Here is a 17,683-nt window from a genome sequence, read left to right as displayed (position 1 = left end):
GATTTATTAAAACATTTATGTTAAGAAATGTGTTGGAAAAATATTCTCTTCATTAAACAGAAATTGGGGAAAAAATGAAACGGGGGCAAATAATTCTGACTTCAATTGCATACAAACAAATCTGAGGTTAATTTATTATTTTAATACAAGGATGTACTAAATAAATAAAAATGTGGACATTTATAATGTTACAAACAAATTTAATTAGAAGCTGTTCTTTGATTAAGCTGTTTGTTTTTTATTTATTTATGTTCATTTATTTAAGCTGTTATTTTTATTTACATATGTGTGTTTTTGGTCATCTTTCATTAATTCAAGTAACAAAATTGGGTAACACTTACATTCAGGATAGCATACATGTTAACGTAGTAACATTAACAAAGAATGAGTAATCTTGTAAAAAATGTATTAAAAATAGTTCAACATTAACTAATGCATTGTTAAAATACAAAGTTGTGCTTGTTCACATAAGTTAATGCACCACAAGTTAATATGAACTAACATAAGTTTAACTTAAATGACAATAATTGACGTTACTAAGATAAATAAATTGTGTATTACTAATATTTTGTTCATGCATAGCAAATACATTAACCAACATTAACTAATGGACTATTATTTTAAAGTGTTACCCAAAACCAATTACATTTTACAACTATAATATCAGGTTATTAAAGTTAACTGTAACATAAATATATGAAACAATTGTTACTTGAAAAAGTGTCCAGAAAAATATCAAAAACAAATCAACAACAAAAAACCAAGTACAGATATTTCGTTCTCCTTTCACTCACGTTTGCATTTGTCGGCTACATTAGCAGCGCGGGCATCACCGTAGAAGCCCTGCTTGCAGCGGTCGCAAAAGACGCCAGCGGTGTTGTAGATGCACTTGAGGCATTCGCCCGACTCTCGGTTACAGTTGCCCACAGCGTTCGGGTCGATGTTGTTGTTGCAGCTGCAGGCTCGACACGCTCTCACTGGACCTTTCTCACCCAGAGGATCTCCAAAGAAACCATCGTCACACAGCTCACATCGCTTACCTGCGCACACACACACGACAACGACTACTATCACCAAACAGTTCACTGACTTTGCAAACAACTTGTGCATTACAAGATTTCTAATATATGTTTAAATATGCAAATGAGACATTATTTCAATAAATATGAACAAATTTGAAAACATTTGTATCACGTTTTTATATTGAAGTCAGGGTCTAAATTATCGTTTCTATTTTTTTGACATAGTAAGAATGTTTTTTACATATATACTCTTTCACTTCATAATTAGAAAAAAAAGAACCTCACAACTTTTTGTAAAATAAAAGTTTGCGTATTATGCATGAACATATCGTACTGAAAGACCTTCAGAATAGATGTAAATAAAAGTGAAACGTAAATTAGTTTCAAAATTAGTAAGGGCTGCTGCATTTATGGCTTTCATATGTATTTTTATATGTACTTTTTAAAATGTATTTTGGATTTTTTCTCTACGTTGGACTGAAAAACACACACTAAAAAGTGCATGAAAACTAATGTCTTTGATAATATGCTGTATTATTAAGTCAATCTTAAAGTTCCACACAAAATGCTTATGTCATTCCTAAATCTCCACAATTGTAGTTTGAACCAAACTATTACATTACTCCATTTTTTACACTGATCTGTTAGATTTCTAATGCAGCAGCATAGTATTAGCCATCTTAAAGCTCCAAAAGGCCTTGTGTTTGTGTACCTGTGGTTCCAGTCGGGCAGTTGGTACAGACCACCTCATTCGTCTTGGGCACCACAGCACAGGTGGCACCGGCAGGGCAGGGACAGGCTTTACAGTCTGAAGAAGAGCCCACTGTAGAATCACCATAGAAGCCGTCTTTACACCTTTCACAGCTCAGACCAGCAGTGTTGTGCTGGCAGTTACACATTCCTGCAATCAAAGAAAGGCCACACATCACCACAAGATGGCAATATCACATCAACTTAAAGCCAAAGGGAGCACTACTATGATCATTCCTGCAATAAAACATTATTTTCATTAGAGAGAAAGAGAAAGAGAGAGAGAGAGAGAGAGAGAATTATCACCATACATGCCCAGTTGATTATTTCAAGAATGAAAAGCTTATTTTGTTGTACAAGTTTACTGAAATATGTTAAAAATATGCCATTACTGCACAAAAAAATGCATAATAGACAATGCATTACACATTAATGCCCTAATTTGCCAATAAAGTGAAGTAATAAAGTATATATTTTTATTTTGTTAATATAATACATTCCATTTTCTTTTTAGCCTATTCACATTTAAAAGATGATTGTAGATTAAAATAGTTATTTTTTACATGGACTCATTTTATTAGTAAAAAAAAAAACAAACATATATAATAAAAATACTTTTAGGTGTATTTTGGATGTTTTACTTTCAAAAAATAAATGAAAAAGAGTTATGACCATACATGCCCAGTTGATTACTTCAAGAATGAAAAGCTTTATTTTGTAGTATGAGTTTACTGAAATACGTTTAAATATGCCAATACTGAACAAAAATGCATAATTACACAATGCATTTTACATCAATGCACTAATTTGACAATACAGTCATGTATAAAATTCCCCAATGTCATTTAAAAGAGGATTTTTGATTAAAATAGTTGTTTTTAGATATAAATTTAAGATATTTAATATAAATTTACCTATACATTTAAGATGCTATAGATATAGATTTAAAAATGGTCTAATTTATTAGTTAAAAATACATTTTAATGAATTATGTTTTAGATAAATACAATAATTGTTTGTGATTGTGATGACTGTACCCAATGCAAAAATATGAAGTACAATAAAAAATACTTTTAGGTGTATTAAGTTTTATTTTTACTAATAATTATAAAACAAATAGCCCGTGCATCCATCCATCTAAAATGAACCACTGACACTGTAGAACTAATTAATTTCAGAGGTTTTCATTCTGAATGCATCCAGAGCAAATGATCTTCTGCAATACCCAAGCAGTCATAGATGAAATCAATAGTCTGCCAGCTTGTCTCCAGAGAGCACATACTGTACATTAAGACGATTTAACTTTTTTTACTCCAGTCATTTTAAAAACGATTGTAGTTTGAATGAGTTGTTTTAGATCTCATTTTATTCATTTTTTTTTTTATATCTATGAAGTTTTCATTAATTTTATTCTCATTTTATTTTATAAAAACTAAATGCAAATGTGAAATATATGATATAACTGGTTAAAATGTTTAATATTTTAAAAATAAATTTTATTTGTTGCAGTGAAGTTTTATTTCAAATAACAAAACATTTTATTTTTATGGTTGATGTTTTAGCTAAATTTAACAACCATGACTGTAACCAACCAAAATGAACAGATGCAAAATTATCATCTTATGTGTATTTTGGATGGTTTATTTCACTAAATAAAAAAGATGTTCTGATCCGTATCCATCTAAAATAAACCACTGACACTGTAGACCTAATTTATTTTAGCGGCTTTCATTCTGAATGCATCCAGAGCAGATGATCTTCTGCAACAGCAGCACACAGTCATAAATGAAATCAATAGTCTGCCGGCTTGAGTCTCCAGAGAGTGCATAAGTAAATGACACATCAACACAAGTCAAATACAGTAGTTGTGATGACAAACCTGTCTCAGGGTCACATGTGTCGCTGTGTCCATTGCAGTTGCAGCGCTCGCAGGTGCTGAAGCGTCGCAGCTCTGGCCGGCTCCTCCTGAATCCCTGATCGCACTGCTCACAATGCTGACCCAAATAACCCTGCGGACACGTGCATTTCTCAACCCATCGGGCCGGAGTGCCAGGGCCCCGGCGGGCAGTCACCAGAGACACGTTATCCAAATAACCAGCACCTACAGCGGAGAATGTATCTTTGTTATACCATGGAATGAGACTCAGAATGTTTACGGCTTCAATTAAATTTTAAAAAATACATTTTTGCACTTTTCAAATTAATTATTATTTTTTAAATCTATTTATTGCCACATTAGCAACTTTTATCAATACAGATAAAATCATATATTACATAATAATACCAACTTTGAAACTTAAGAAGATGAAACAAAAAATAAATAATAAATGAATACAATTTTTTAAAATACATTTAAAACATTAGATATGATTTTCAGGTTAATATATTATCAATAGCTTTAAATTCTTTAATTATTGTTCCAAAGGAGCTTTACGAAAGGTAAGAAAGAATAGGGTGGACAGTACAGCTATCAAGCATATGTATAGTTAATATATTGTTACAGTTATACAAATGTTTTAGGAGAAAATATTTACAGAAAAGGAAATGAAAATTTACTGCAAACCCAGAGCTTTCTTGAACCAAAGAATTTAATAAACATGTCTATAAATATTGGTTTAAATATTTATTTAAAAACAAAAATGTGTTTATCACAGTTTACAAATCAGTTTACTGACATGTTGTAATGATCTTCTTTTATTATTAATGATTTATCAAAGATGATAACGGACAAAACAAATGAAAAACTGAAGTTAGGGTAGATAGTCTTGTAAATGCTGTTTACTTGCATTGGTTGCTTATTGGTTTGCATATAACCAGGAAAAAGTTTTGCTTTAAAAAAAGCTGATTTTTGTGCTCATTGAGTGTTTCACAGCTGAGAACTCAAGATGACTGAAATGAAAAAGAAATCAAACACTGTTCTTCAAAACACAAGCTGTTCATCACCGAATGAATAGACGTACTTTGTGCACTGTAGGTTCCACGGATCATGATTGAAGTCAGATTGTAGAGAAGTTTCTGGAAGTCTGCATGCTTTATGGTGGGTCTCCAAGGGTAGTCAGTTGTGTCATGTAGTCTAAATGAAAAAAAGACAGTAAGCTGTGGCACATTTTAAATGTCAAAAGACCCCGTGCTAAGTACAGGGTTCCCACTCATTTATGGACACTAAACTCAGGGACTTTTTAAATCACTAATAATCATTTGAAATCAGGCACCTTTATAATTCAAACCCCCAGCATATATAGTGCCATAAAAGTCTGAATTGAACTTAACATTTCACTTACACTTAATACTTACATTAAATGTCAGTAATGATGTTTTGAATGTGTCATTTTCATAAAATGTAGACCATTTTAAACACTCATGTTTAAAGAATGTTAATACAATTCGTTGAATTTAATACTGGTAATATTCAAACGCGGTTTCTGAAATATTTAAATTAGAAATGTCTTAGTTTTTTTTAAGCAGCACAGTACAATTGTAAAACCATAATCTTTACATTTAAGCACTTTCAAGGACCTGTGTTAATTTTTTAAGTACTTTCCAGGCCTTTTAATTCATTTATCTGAAATTCAAGTACTTTCAAGAAGCAATGCAAACCTGTAAGTATGATTTTTAAGTGCTTTGAATTGCAAGGACACAACTCATAAACCATCTTACTATAGTACAACTACAGTAGGCCATGCCCATGTCGTTATTCAATGTAGTGTCCTCATAAAGCACATCAACAAGTACTTACACACTCGTGTACTGTTCTTAATAATAACACCATTGGAAATGACATTTTATTCTTTGCTCAAACAGCAGCATTAGGCACTAAAGGATGCTGACACCATCAAAATCCTAATTGGCCTCACTTAATTAAGCAAGAAGCAAAAAGGCTCACCTGAACACAAAGGTTTGGGTCTCCTCTCCTGGGTAGGAATTACCCTGAGCAATAAGAGGCACAGCGACACGAAGCCCCGAGCCCTCCAGCACAACGTCCTCTGCTGAGAGGCGAGCATCGTGACGCTGAATCCTGAAGTTCAGCGTGAGGTTCTGACCATAACTCAACAGCTGATTATGCAGAAATTTATCTACAGAAATCAAACGTTCCAGATGATTACACCAACAAGGCACCGTATCCTCTGCCTGCTTATAACACCACATCTGTTACTGTACCTGGAGCCACAAAGTAGATGGGGAAGTAATCTTCTGAGATGAGTGAGATCTCTCCAGAACTGGGTGACCACTGTACCGGTACACTGGAGTCATCTCTCTGTTTACCCTTCCAGCCTTCATCATCTACACAGAGACATATACAACATCATTCTCTATAATGCAATCTTCCGGAAAGTTGTCCTGCATGATTTATCTGCAACAATCTTGGTATCGGTTAATAAAATGCACATTTTTATTGTTATCGTAATTGCCTTAATAAGCAAATAAATTATAAGCCAATAAAGGATGGATTATTTCTAATAGTTGATTAACATCAGATGAATTTTGGGATAAGAAAGACAAATATGTGTCTTTGCAGTTTTCTGCATTTTTCCGTGTTAAACAGGGGCGGACTTGACCAATAAGCGAGGTAAGCAGCCGCTTAGGGCCCCAGAGCCCTGACCAACGCCAAAAAAAAACTGCATTAATCATGTAGCTCTTTTTTTTACATTTTCTATCATATAAAATCGGTCTATAACTTTTAAGATTTTAAAGATTAAAGTTATTACTTCTTTTCAAAACCGTTGGCCACCATGAATAATGGAAAGTTTTATCCATATAGCACATGCGGAAGGTGTGATTGCTTCAATCCAAAAACACTGTCAGCCAGTGTAGCCAACTTAGCGCCTTTTCAGACTAGGGTTGGGCCGATAAACGATGTCATCGCCCATCGCCGATGGCCAATAGACAACATGATGCTGAGCCACCATCGCCGATGCTCCGCCCCGACCCCGTCACAAACCCAAACGCAAAAGATACACACTTAAGCTCGGTTTACACTAATCCGTCTTAATATTAAAATGGCATTTTAGAAACGAAAATGATCCACATCCACACCATGTTTTACCTAGCATTTCTGAACAGCCCTCCATGAACTGAAAAAGCACATCATACTATCAGGTTGTACCGCTGGATTGTGCCTCACTACAGTTGTTAGACGTCATATTCAGACATCCCAATATTCAGAGTCTCTATGCATTTGCGGGACTCATAATGCCCGCAAGCGAGTGGTAATCTCCCGGAAATTGCGGGTCTCCCTTCCAGTCCTAAAAATAAGTCAATCATCCTTATCACCCCCGGATCCCTTCTCGCTCTTCAGACACATCGTGCGCAATCTATCTATCACAATTGCATTATTCAAATGTTTTAGCACCGCGAATGTGAGGTATTTCCCTGGTATAGTCAAACCGATCTGCTTCTCCTCTGTTTTAAATTTAATCATTTAGATGGACTATTTATTACACCAATCTGCCCACGATCAGAGTAGAGGCAGGTAGAGTGTGCAAGAGTGAGAATTTTGAGAACAGTTGGGGAAAAAGTAGAAATACAACAAACAATGAAATGCAGCTTTCTTTGTGATCCTGCTGTCAGTTTATGAGCGATGTGAGCTGGTTTAGAGAGAGCCTGTTCAAATACCATTTTCCAGAGAAATGGCCACCGATTCGCAAAGAGCAATTATTCAATTCATATGAAAAATGGTGACAGGATAAGTCTGATGTATTGTGAATTAAATTAGTTTAAAGTTTTTTTTAAAACTATTATTACTATTAATATCTAATCACAAAAATGGCTAATTAACTGTACATCGGGGTGCAGGTTCTGGAGGGCCGGTGTCCTGCAAAGTTTAGTTTCAACCCCAATCAGACACACCTGGACGAGCTAATCAAGCTCTTTCTGGGTTTTCTAGAAACATCTGTGCAGGTGTGTTGAGACACGTTGGAGCTAATATGTGCAGGACACTGGGATACAAATATTTTTTTAATTGTGAATTTATTGCTTTTAATTTTAAATTAGGAAGATAAAGGTTCCTTTATTTATAATGTATTGACATTAGGGATGGGAAGATTAACCGATATGTATCGATACGTGGTCATGCGCGTGCACGATGCGAGTGCATCGGTAGAGCAGCAGAGGATGAATGAAATTTTGAAAGCAAATCGAGATGCATCGGTTTTTGCGAGATGCATCGGTTTTTCCAAGATACAACTTATATTTTTAACATAGAATGTATATTTTATTTATTAACAAGTGTTGTCAACCTGTTTTTGGCGCATAATTTAATCGACCTACATAAAGTAGCAACGGACTTGCGGATGTGTACACAACGAATGTGTACACAACTCAGTGTATCAGGTGTGCGGATGAAGCTAGTGGTGCGCCCTCAGAAAGCGCGAGAAGCAAAACAAACATTTTATTCCCCACTGAGTTTTAAATCTAAAGTATGGCAACATTATGGATTTTGCAAAAAGGATGGACGACTTGACAGGACAGATGCAATTTGCAAAATGTGCCGCGCATCTGTAAAATACACGGGCAGTACGACTAATCTGATATCTCACTTGAAGCGGCGCCACGGTGTTGTTGTGGAAGCATCTTCCAGTGTTTCTGCATCCCCGGCTTCCTGCTATGCTTCAACTGTAGCTACTGGCTCCAAAAGTGGTGAGAAAAGCATTGAATGTTGTTTCCATGCGCAACAGTTTTGTGCGCTCTACGCCAATAACGAATGCTATTGCATTGTTCATCTGCAAAGATATTCAGCCTAGTGTCACGGAGAACGAAGGTTTTAAACACCTCCTCCTGTTAATTTTTATTTATTGATATTTTTATTAGCCTGTTGTTTACAGTGACAGTGATGTTTCAAAGCAGCATAACACTGCTAGTTCACGACCTTAAGTTTTAAATATTCAGTGGCACAATATATCTTTGTAAAACTTGTTTTCATAGTTGAAAAGTTAAATCACAATTGTTGTTGTGCAATGCTCAACTTTTATGTTGAAAGAGTGCAAATATATGTATTTTTAATATTTATTGCACTTATACATTCTGTTTATCTTGAAAATACTTAAATAATATGTGCTATAGGTTCTAAAATGGCCCTCTACTGTAAACTGACACTCTGGCTCTGAGAGAAAAGCCAGTTTGTAAAAAAAGTCTTGGTTTTGCTTTGTTAATAAATAATCAAACTCATTCAATGGCACAGCATCCTTTCTTACATCATCTCATAAACTTGATCTATTTAGTTAGTGCTGCATTATCGCATTGTATCGTGATATGGGTGTGAATCGTATCGTGTTGCATCGCAATATGTCACAAATGTATCGCTAATATATCGGATCGTATTCTTTGTATCGAGATGCGTATCGGATCGGCATTATAGCTTAGATGCCCAACCCTAATTGACATGCAGTTTATTTTTCAAAAATGCTAGGACCCCATACCTAGAATTGCTTACTGCTTAAACCCCAAATCACTTAGCTTGCCCCTGGTGTTAAAATAAAAGGATAAACACTTCATTTAAAAATACTAAATACTAGTTTAGTGGTTTAAAAATATTAAATACAAAAAAAAAAGAAAATACTCAATCTTTTTATATCTGCTTTAAACAAAGACTTGTTGGTTATAAAAATCTGCTAAAAATTCCATATTGGTTGATCCATACTGTAAATGCTGGCTGATTTTACATTGATGGCTTTTGCTTCATTTTTTTCAAATTAGATTATGCAAAAAGGCACACAAACTGAGATTATACAAATACAAAGAAAATGAAACATCAACAAAAAAACAACAATACAGTCAGGTACTGGCAGGTGCGTGTATATGTATGTGCGTGTATATGTATGTGTGTGTTTGTGTGTGTGTGTGTGTGTGTGTGTGTGTGTGTGTGTGTGTGTGTGTGTGTGTGTGTGTGTGTGTGTGTGTGTGTGTGTGTGTGTGTGTGTGTGCGCATGTGTGCATGTGTGCATGTAAAGGTAACTTGGTGGACAGGTCAGTGTACATACATAAGGGACAACAGCAGTCAATAAATGGCTTTTACTTCAAAAGAACTTATTCATAGCTTGTAGAACTATGGACCCTTTTCACGTTTCTGGCTTTTTCCGTAGCGGAAGTCATCATAGTTGGGAAAACTTCCCAGTAAATGGGAGAGTACAACAAAAAGTTTTTGCATTGCTGTTACCTCAATTAATAAAAGAAAAACTCAATGATAGTGTTAGTATGAATCTCAGAAAATGGGCAAAAAATTGTGTGAGACATATTGGCAGCCAGAAGAGAGAACAACATCAAAATCTCTGTCCCACAAATCTCTCCCCACACCTCTAATAAGCGGTAATTTGTTTATTTTTTTATTAATTTCATGCAAAGATGATAAACTTACAAATGTACATGAGTTTTTTTATCTAAATATTAAAAACTCTTAAGGATTTATTTGTTTATTTTGATGATTTATTGGATGTATACTCACCTCTGTCAAAGGTGGAGGTGATTTTGTGCACGCTGTAGCCGTCTGCGCTCTCACACACTGTCGAATGCTGGAAGCAGAAGCATGGAGTGCAGCCCTGAGGATTCTGGGGGTCCAGATTAAAATAGCCCAGTTTACACCTGAGAGAAAAACATGAAAGTTCATTAGTGGTGAGAAAGCTGACCAGTCGTGACTCCAGATTAATGAAAGGACTAAGTCGAAAAGAAAATGAATGAATGAATTAATATTATTTAGTACCTAAATTATACTGAAATACAGACAGTATAAAATATAATTAAATCTTATTTATCTGTAAATATCTTCAGGGCTTATAATTAAAATCTTATTTAATAATAAATATATCAAAAACAATGTTTTTAGTTCAATTTAATATTTGACAAGTTTTTTAAACTTTTACATTTTATATTAGTTTATTATTATCAATTAAATTTACATTTTTTACTTCTCTCAGTTATTTGAAGTATTATAACGGTAATGTAAGAACAATCAAATTTATTATTACATTTCTATGCACATCTCTCGAAAGGTGTTGTAAAATCTGGCACTATGTCAATCAGTCAGCATTGAGAAATACAGTTTTCGGATTTGAAGCGGACGGCTTGAACGTGGCCCCCACAGGTCACCAGTCATGAAGTGTGGAGTGAGTGAAGGAAACAGCTTATCATTTAACATCAGTGAGATCATCGCTGAGCCTCTAAAAACAAGTCAGTCATAAATCAAGAGCCGCAGCTTCAGTGTTTTACCATTACTCCCTCTGTCTGTGTGTCTCAGGAGGATTTATCCACTTCATGTGTGGCCAAATTCACTGACTGAGAATGTCACAGGTGTGTGGCAGGGTTTATTTCCTGCAAAGTGTATACTAAATACTTTAAGTTAGTCACTTTTTCACTTTTTTGGTGAAAAGCGCTATGCAATTATACTTGAAATGGAATTGAGTTAATCAATCGAGTTTTTGGGGAGAAACAAAAATTTAAACTACACATTTTCTTTAAAAAAAAAAAAAAATTGAGATAAATTGGATTTTTTTTTCAGTTTTCCAGAATTTTTTTATAACAAATAGCTATGGGTTGGAATAAAAAAATGATATTTGATTTAATCTAAAAAGAAAAAAGCTTGAATAAAAAGGCTAAAAAGACATTTATAATGTTCCTTAACATTTATAATAATATAACTAGTATGATATAATATACTACAAATATATTATACAATACAATTATAATATAACACAATAGTTATATAAAAAGATATAATACAAATAAATATTGTTCTTTGAAACTTTCTTATCACTGTAAATTCCTAAAAATGATTCTAGCTTCCACAAAAACAATTAGCCGCACAATTGTTTTTGCTTGTTGTTTGATTTCCTGACCACCAAACATTTACTATTATGGCCCGTTTTCAGTGAGTGGTACAGTACGATACAGTTCGGCACGCTTTTATGGCCGTTTCCACTTTCAAAAGGTACCTAAAAGCGAACAGTACCACACCACTTTTTGGGTACCCTATGCAAAGGGTACCAAGCACAGCAAAAGGGAACCAAAAGGCGTAGCTAGACATGCAACTGAACGCTATTGGTTTACAGAGATGCGTCACTCACTCGTTGACAAACCAGAATAAAAACAAAATGAAAATAAATGAAAACCGCCATGTTTTAGTTACACAGCCGAGAAATAACACCTTTATAATGTATACATATAATAACAAGCCATGGTCGACCCGAACTCAAACAAACCTTGTTGTCGTCTTCATGAACAGCCACAAAGCCAAGAAGAAAAGCAGAATCTACCCTGTGCCCCATAGTTTTTTACAAGATTGTCTAAAGCGCGAGCGGTTTCACTTTCTTGCTTGCACATGCTGAGTGTCTATATTTGAAATAACAAACTTCTTGAGCTAATGATAATAACGTGTACATGATTATTGAAGTGCTTCTGACATCCAATCCTGTCAGAAACGAAATGCAAGACTGATGCACCAAAAAAAAACAAAGAAGCAGCCAGAAAAACAAAGGACCTAAAACATGAACAAACTGCCATGTTTAAATATTATCATCACTTTTTGGACTATTATAAACTCGGAATGAAGGAGTTAAGTTACTTTCTAACAGAGGTTACATGTGCTGACAAAGATAAAAGATACAGATGAGAGGTTTGCATTAACTGGGCTATATGTTTTGTGTTCTTTTTGAACCCAAATAAGGACTAAATGTATGCTGTGTGTAGTTTTTCTGTAATTGGTAACAGATTGAAGACTGTAAGGGTCTGTTTGTGTTCATATACGTTGCATTTATAACTGACGTTACAGTAGACTATTTTGCACAACTGATCATTGATCTGCAGTTAAAATCAAATCATGTTCATAAAAAGGTTAGTAATGAATATTTATACACAAATATTTATATGTATAAAGCATCTGTTTTGCAAGAAGTGCTTGTCATATGATAAGTAAACAACTTTACAGCTTTACTGTAAACATTTCCTCCAGCGAGAATGACGTTGACTGAAATTTTGTAGTACACTACGCCCACCAAAAGAGTACCATTAGTACCCTTTTAGCAGTGCAAATGCAAGCCTGATAAAGGTGAGCTGTACCGTACCATACTGTACCAGTGGAAACGAGCCATACAAGAGATATGATAAGATATACACAATTAATAAGACCATAAAGTCCAGTTTTTCGGTCACAGGCAAAAATTTAAATTATGTTTAAACAGAAAAAAAATATTTCAAATTGTAATAGTAATTTTTGATAGAAAAATAGCAGCCTTGATGAGCAAAAGTGGCTTTTCCTCCCTTAAACATTTCTTTTGAACTGTAAATTGAATTATTACATCTTGAAATTGATAATGAGTATTTTTTTGGTTTTAAAATGTATTACGCTAAATTTAAAACATGTGATGACACGGATACGGCCCATGACAGTCGACAGGCAGAACACCAGGCCAGTTAAAGTTTGGTGACTGTAAGTCTAGAGCCCCTACATGGTCTGGCTGAAGGCTCTCAGCTGGGAAACCTTTGCCATCCCGGAGCTATTTTCTCCTCCATCTGACACTGAGGGTCCTAATTCTGTTTCTCAGACACACACACAAAACACACACACAGGCTGGGCCTCAGATCCTCCGTGTGTCACCCACACAGGGACTTTCCGAAAGAAAAACAGTGTAGACGTCAGAAGCCCCTTATAAATGTCTGTTTCTAAAGCTCCAGCAGACGTCCTCATAACAGAGCAGGAGCTGAAAGCCGGACGGTCTTTATGGGGCTGCTGGAGTGTTGATGTTCAGGTTAATTCTGCTGACCATTTGCTTCTAATTTGAGAACATTTTTAAAACAAATCAAGCAATTATACGCTTTTGTCCTTGTGAACATGTCAAGTGTGGACATCGCTAACAGCACAGGGGACTTTAAAAAGCCCCAACAGTTGCTACTGTGTGTGAACATGTGCACGGATATTTGCTCTAGTAATGAGTCTGACCGGTCACAGTTGAATCCGTCCACATTTTCCTTGCACTGGCAGCGTCCGGTCTGGACATCACACTCCTGTGTGCTTCCGGCTGGATTACAAGAGCACGGTCTGTGAAGAGAAAAAGAGGAATCTTTAGACACAGCAATTTCAGAAGTGTCCGCATCTGAGGTGCTTTAAAAGTTCAAAGTGTTCCAGGTTGGTTGTTAAAGACATCTTTACCTGCATCCTGCCTCAGAGAGCGAGTGGTATCCAGGTTGGCATCTGTCACACTTGTCTCCCATCACTCCTGGCTTACAGCTGCATCTGCCAGTGTTATCACACTGAGTGCTGAGAGACCCTGCAGATGCAAATCAGACAAATGGTTACAAAACAAAGCCATTTTCAGGTAATATATTTTGTATTTATAACCAATTCATAGAAAATGATGGTACCAAATGAAGTTCTTTACTTCAAATTAAAAGCAAAGGAAAACTTTACCCCTATTGTTTCAGGTGTCTGACAATCTATCTGTAATTATCTTACCTCTAATGTATTTTACAAACAAACAAACAAATAAACAAATCACAAAAATTATATTATAAATTGGATTTGTTTTGTGAAACTTTTTTACTTTAGGTTATAGGGAACCAAACCGAAACAACAAATCAAGAAAACACACAAATATACAAAGAAACAAATTAATAAAATAAAACTAAAAAGTTTAGAAAATGAAACAAAAATGACAAAAACTAAACCACCAAACAAAACCACATGAATGTACAAAGGAACAAATAAGTAACAAAAACAAAAGAAAAATTAAGAAAAACAAATGAAGACATGAACAAAACCATAAAACAAAACCACACGAAAGTACAAAGAGCAAGTAACAAAACTGAGGGAAAAAAGTTTAAAAACAAAACAAAAACAAAACAAAAAAACGACAATAACAAAACCACCAAACCACAGGAATGTACAAAGTAACAAATGAATAACAAAAACAAGGGTAAAGTTGAGAAAACAAAAGAAAAAGCATAAGACAAAAACAAAATAAAAAAACAACAAAAACAAAACAAAACCACACGAATGTAGAGACAAATGAATAACAAAAACAAAAGATAAAAAAGTTGAGAAAAAAAGAAAACAAAACAAATGAAGACAAAAACAAAACAAAACCGTCAAACACGCATGTACAAAGAAACAACTGAGAACCAAAAACAAAAGAAAAAAAAAGTTGAGAAAACAAAAACAAAGACGACAAAAAAAAAAAAAACACCTAGCAAAACTACATGAATGTACAAAGAAACAAATGAACAACAAAACCAAGGGGAAAAAGTAAAGCAAAGCAAAATATAATATGCTTGGCTATTGATGCATCTTCCACCCTGAGCCTTCTGAATTGCTGTTACTCACCAACAGGGTTGCAGCCGCAGGACAGACAGCGCTGACCGGAGGCCTCTCTGTAGTAGTTGGCCAGGCATCGCTCACACTTCGGCCCATCTGTATTGTCAGCACAGTTACGGCAGTGACCTCCGTGACCAGTGGCACGATACAGCTCAGGGTCGAAGTAACATTCAGCGCTCTTTCCATTACAGTTACAAGCTGAAACACACACACAAACACCAGTCAGAAAATGTGCCTATAAAAAATATTAGTCTGAAAAGTGAAGGTTTAAAGTGAACTGGAAGTTACTGAGACTTTATTTCAGTATTTTGTATGTAGTTTCAACTGAAACTAAATATTTAACAGGGGGCAGGGCTTTGTTTCAGTGCATCAGTCCCTCATAGTAAACTAACGGTAAGAGGGTCGCAGTTAAGAATATTAAAAAAAAGTAAAAAAAAAAATAATAATAAATAAATAAAAAAAAGAATAAAAATTTCCATTACAAGTATATAAATAAATAAATGCATGTACATACACATACAAAATAAATGTATCAAAACAATGATAAATTAATAGCAGGTGATACAAGATACAAGTTATATGGACAGAAGATTCATTTCAGCTTCCTTCAGAAACCCTATATAGGGATTCCATATTTTGAAAAACTTTTCAGGTTCTCTTAGCTATACATGTTTATTTTTCTAATGTCAAACAATCAGACAATTTTTGCAACCATTGTTTAAAATGAGGGCTTTCTGTAATTGTCCCAATAAACCACTGCCATTTTTAATTCACATAGACTTTAAAAATCTGGGAAGCTAACAAGAGAAACTAGGCTGGATTATGCAGATGTGGTTTGGCAATCATCTGGATTTCGAGTAAGACCTGAGCAGCACTCGATGTTCACTAGAAAAAGAAATAGAGGAGCAGTGTGTGTGTGTGTGTGTGTGTGTGTGTGTGTGTGTGTGTGTGTGGGAAAGACTGGCCCTCAGGCTGCTGTTCATCAGATCTGCACATTAGTCATGCATTTCCAGGAAATGCCTGCATGAATGTGTCCAGAGGAGGACACCAGAAGCACTTTCCACTTGCAAGTATCAGTCCAGAATAGGAAAACATTAATGAGTCAGTTTGGAGGAGGTTTGCCTATGGGGAAAACTCTGGTTCTGCATGTACTCATAACTGAGGACTGAGAACAGGAGGGATTTTTTACATGTTTCACTAAAACCCTGAGAGAACGTTGATGGGATTGTTCTGTTCGCCACAAAATACATGTTTTTTGTATTTGTACCCTGCTCTACAGATGTTTTTCTGTCCTGAAGTGCAAAGACAGGAAGGATTTCCAAACTTAAACTGAAAGTAAAGGGGGAATTATTTTGTTAGATCCAATAAGATAAGATAAGCAAAAAAATATGCATCATTCAAATATCAAAATAAGGAATTTTCACAAGTTTTTAATAACCTCACATGATCGTTACAATATGTTTTTTGGTGATCAAGAAACTTTTCTTTTTAAGTTAAAAACCACAGTATGCTCAAATTTTTTCTTGAAACTTTGACATTTTTTGTCAGGACCCTTTGGATAAATAAAAAGTAAGTTCAAAAGAACAGCTTCTAATTTAATCTGTTTGTAACATTATGAATGTCCACCTTTTTATTTATTTAATACATTCTTGTATTAAAATCATAAATTAACCTTAAATTTGTGTGTAAACAGTTGAAGTCAGAAATATAAGCCCCCTGAATTATTAGCCCGACCCCCGTTTATTTTTCCACAAATTGCTGATTAACAGTGAAAGTTTTTCAACACATTTCTAAACATAATAGTTTTAATAATTAATTTCTAATAACTGATTTATTTTATCTTTGCCATGATGACTGTAAATAATATTTGACTACATTTTTTCAAGACACTTCTATACAGCTTAAAGTGACATTTAAAGGCTTAATTAGGTTAATTAAGTAAACTAGGCAGGTCAGGGTAATTAGGCAAGTTATTGTATGACGATGGTTTGTTCTGTATATAATCGAAAAAATATTGCTTAAAGGGGCTAATCATTTTGACCTTAAAATGTTTTTTTTTATTTATTAAAAACTGCTTTTATTCTTGCCAAAATAAAACAAGTAAGACTTTCTCCAGAAGAAAAAATACAATCAGACATACTGTGAAAATTTCCTTGCTCCAAACATAATTTTGGAATTTTTTAAAAAAGAAAAATAAATTCAAAGGGGGGCTAATAATTCTGACTTCAACTGTATGTATATAAACAGTTAAAGACAAGTTTATTAGACCCCTGTGATTTTTTATTTCTTTTTCAAATATTCCCCAAGTGATGTTTAATATAGAGATTTTTTTTCAACACATTTAAAAAATATTTTTAATATTCAATTTCTTTTATATTTGCCATAATAACAGTACATAATATTTTTGTAGTTATTTTATTCAAGTTAGGATCATTAGGCAAGTCCCTGTAAAACAGTGGGGCCAATTATAACTATATATATGGAGAGATTTTAACTTGCAGTATATTTACTAAATATTAATGTAAATGAATCCAAAACTAAAACATTATTCACATACTGAATAAAAATCTATGAAATCAAGCTAATTCAGCAGGTTGGCACCTATAAAACTGCAGAA

General features: G+C 34.4%; 1 protein-coding gene across 1 annotated transcript in view; it reads right to left on the bottom strand.

The window, feature by feature from the left end:
• The window catches only part of lamc1 (laminin, gamma 1), a 98,541-nt gene that overhangs the window by 9,375 nt on the left and 71,483 nt on the right, over positions 1 to 17,683 (bottom strand). The window contains 10 exon segments of the mRNA NM_173277.1: positions 795 to 1,040; positions 1,735 to 1,923; positions 3,652 to 3,873; positions 4,733 to 4,845; positions 5,656 to 5,845; positions 5,931 to 6,053; positions 10,210 to 10,346; positions 13,696 to 13,794; positions 13,906 to 14,023; positions 15,076 to 15,264. Coding sequence (NP_775384.1) covers positions 795 to 1,040; positions 1,735 to 1,923; positions 3,652 to 3,873; positions 4,733 to 4,845; positions 5,656 to 5,845; positions 5,931 to 6,053; positions 10,210 to 10,346; positions 13,696 to 13,794; positions 13,906 to 14,023; positions 15,076 to 15,264 — 1,626 coding nt within the window.

The sequence above is a fragment of the Danio rerio genome, chromosome 2, assembly GCF_049306965.1.
Source record: "Danio rerio strain Tuebingen ecotype United States chromosome 2, GRCz12tu, whole genome shotgun sequence".
Taxonomy (NCBI): Eukaryota; Metazoa; Chordata; class Actinopteri; order Cypriniformes; family Danionidae; genus Danio; species Danio rerio.
Note: the sequence above shows the minus strand (reverse complement) of the source record. Positions and strands in the feature narration are given on the sequence as shown.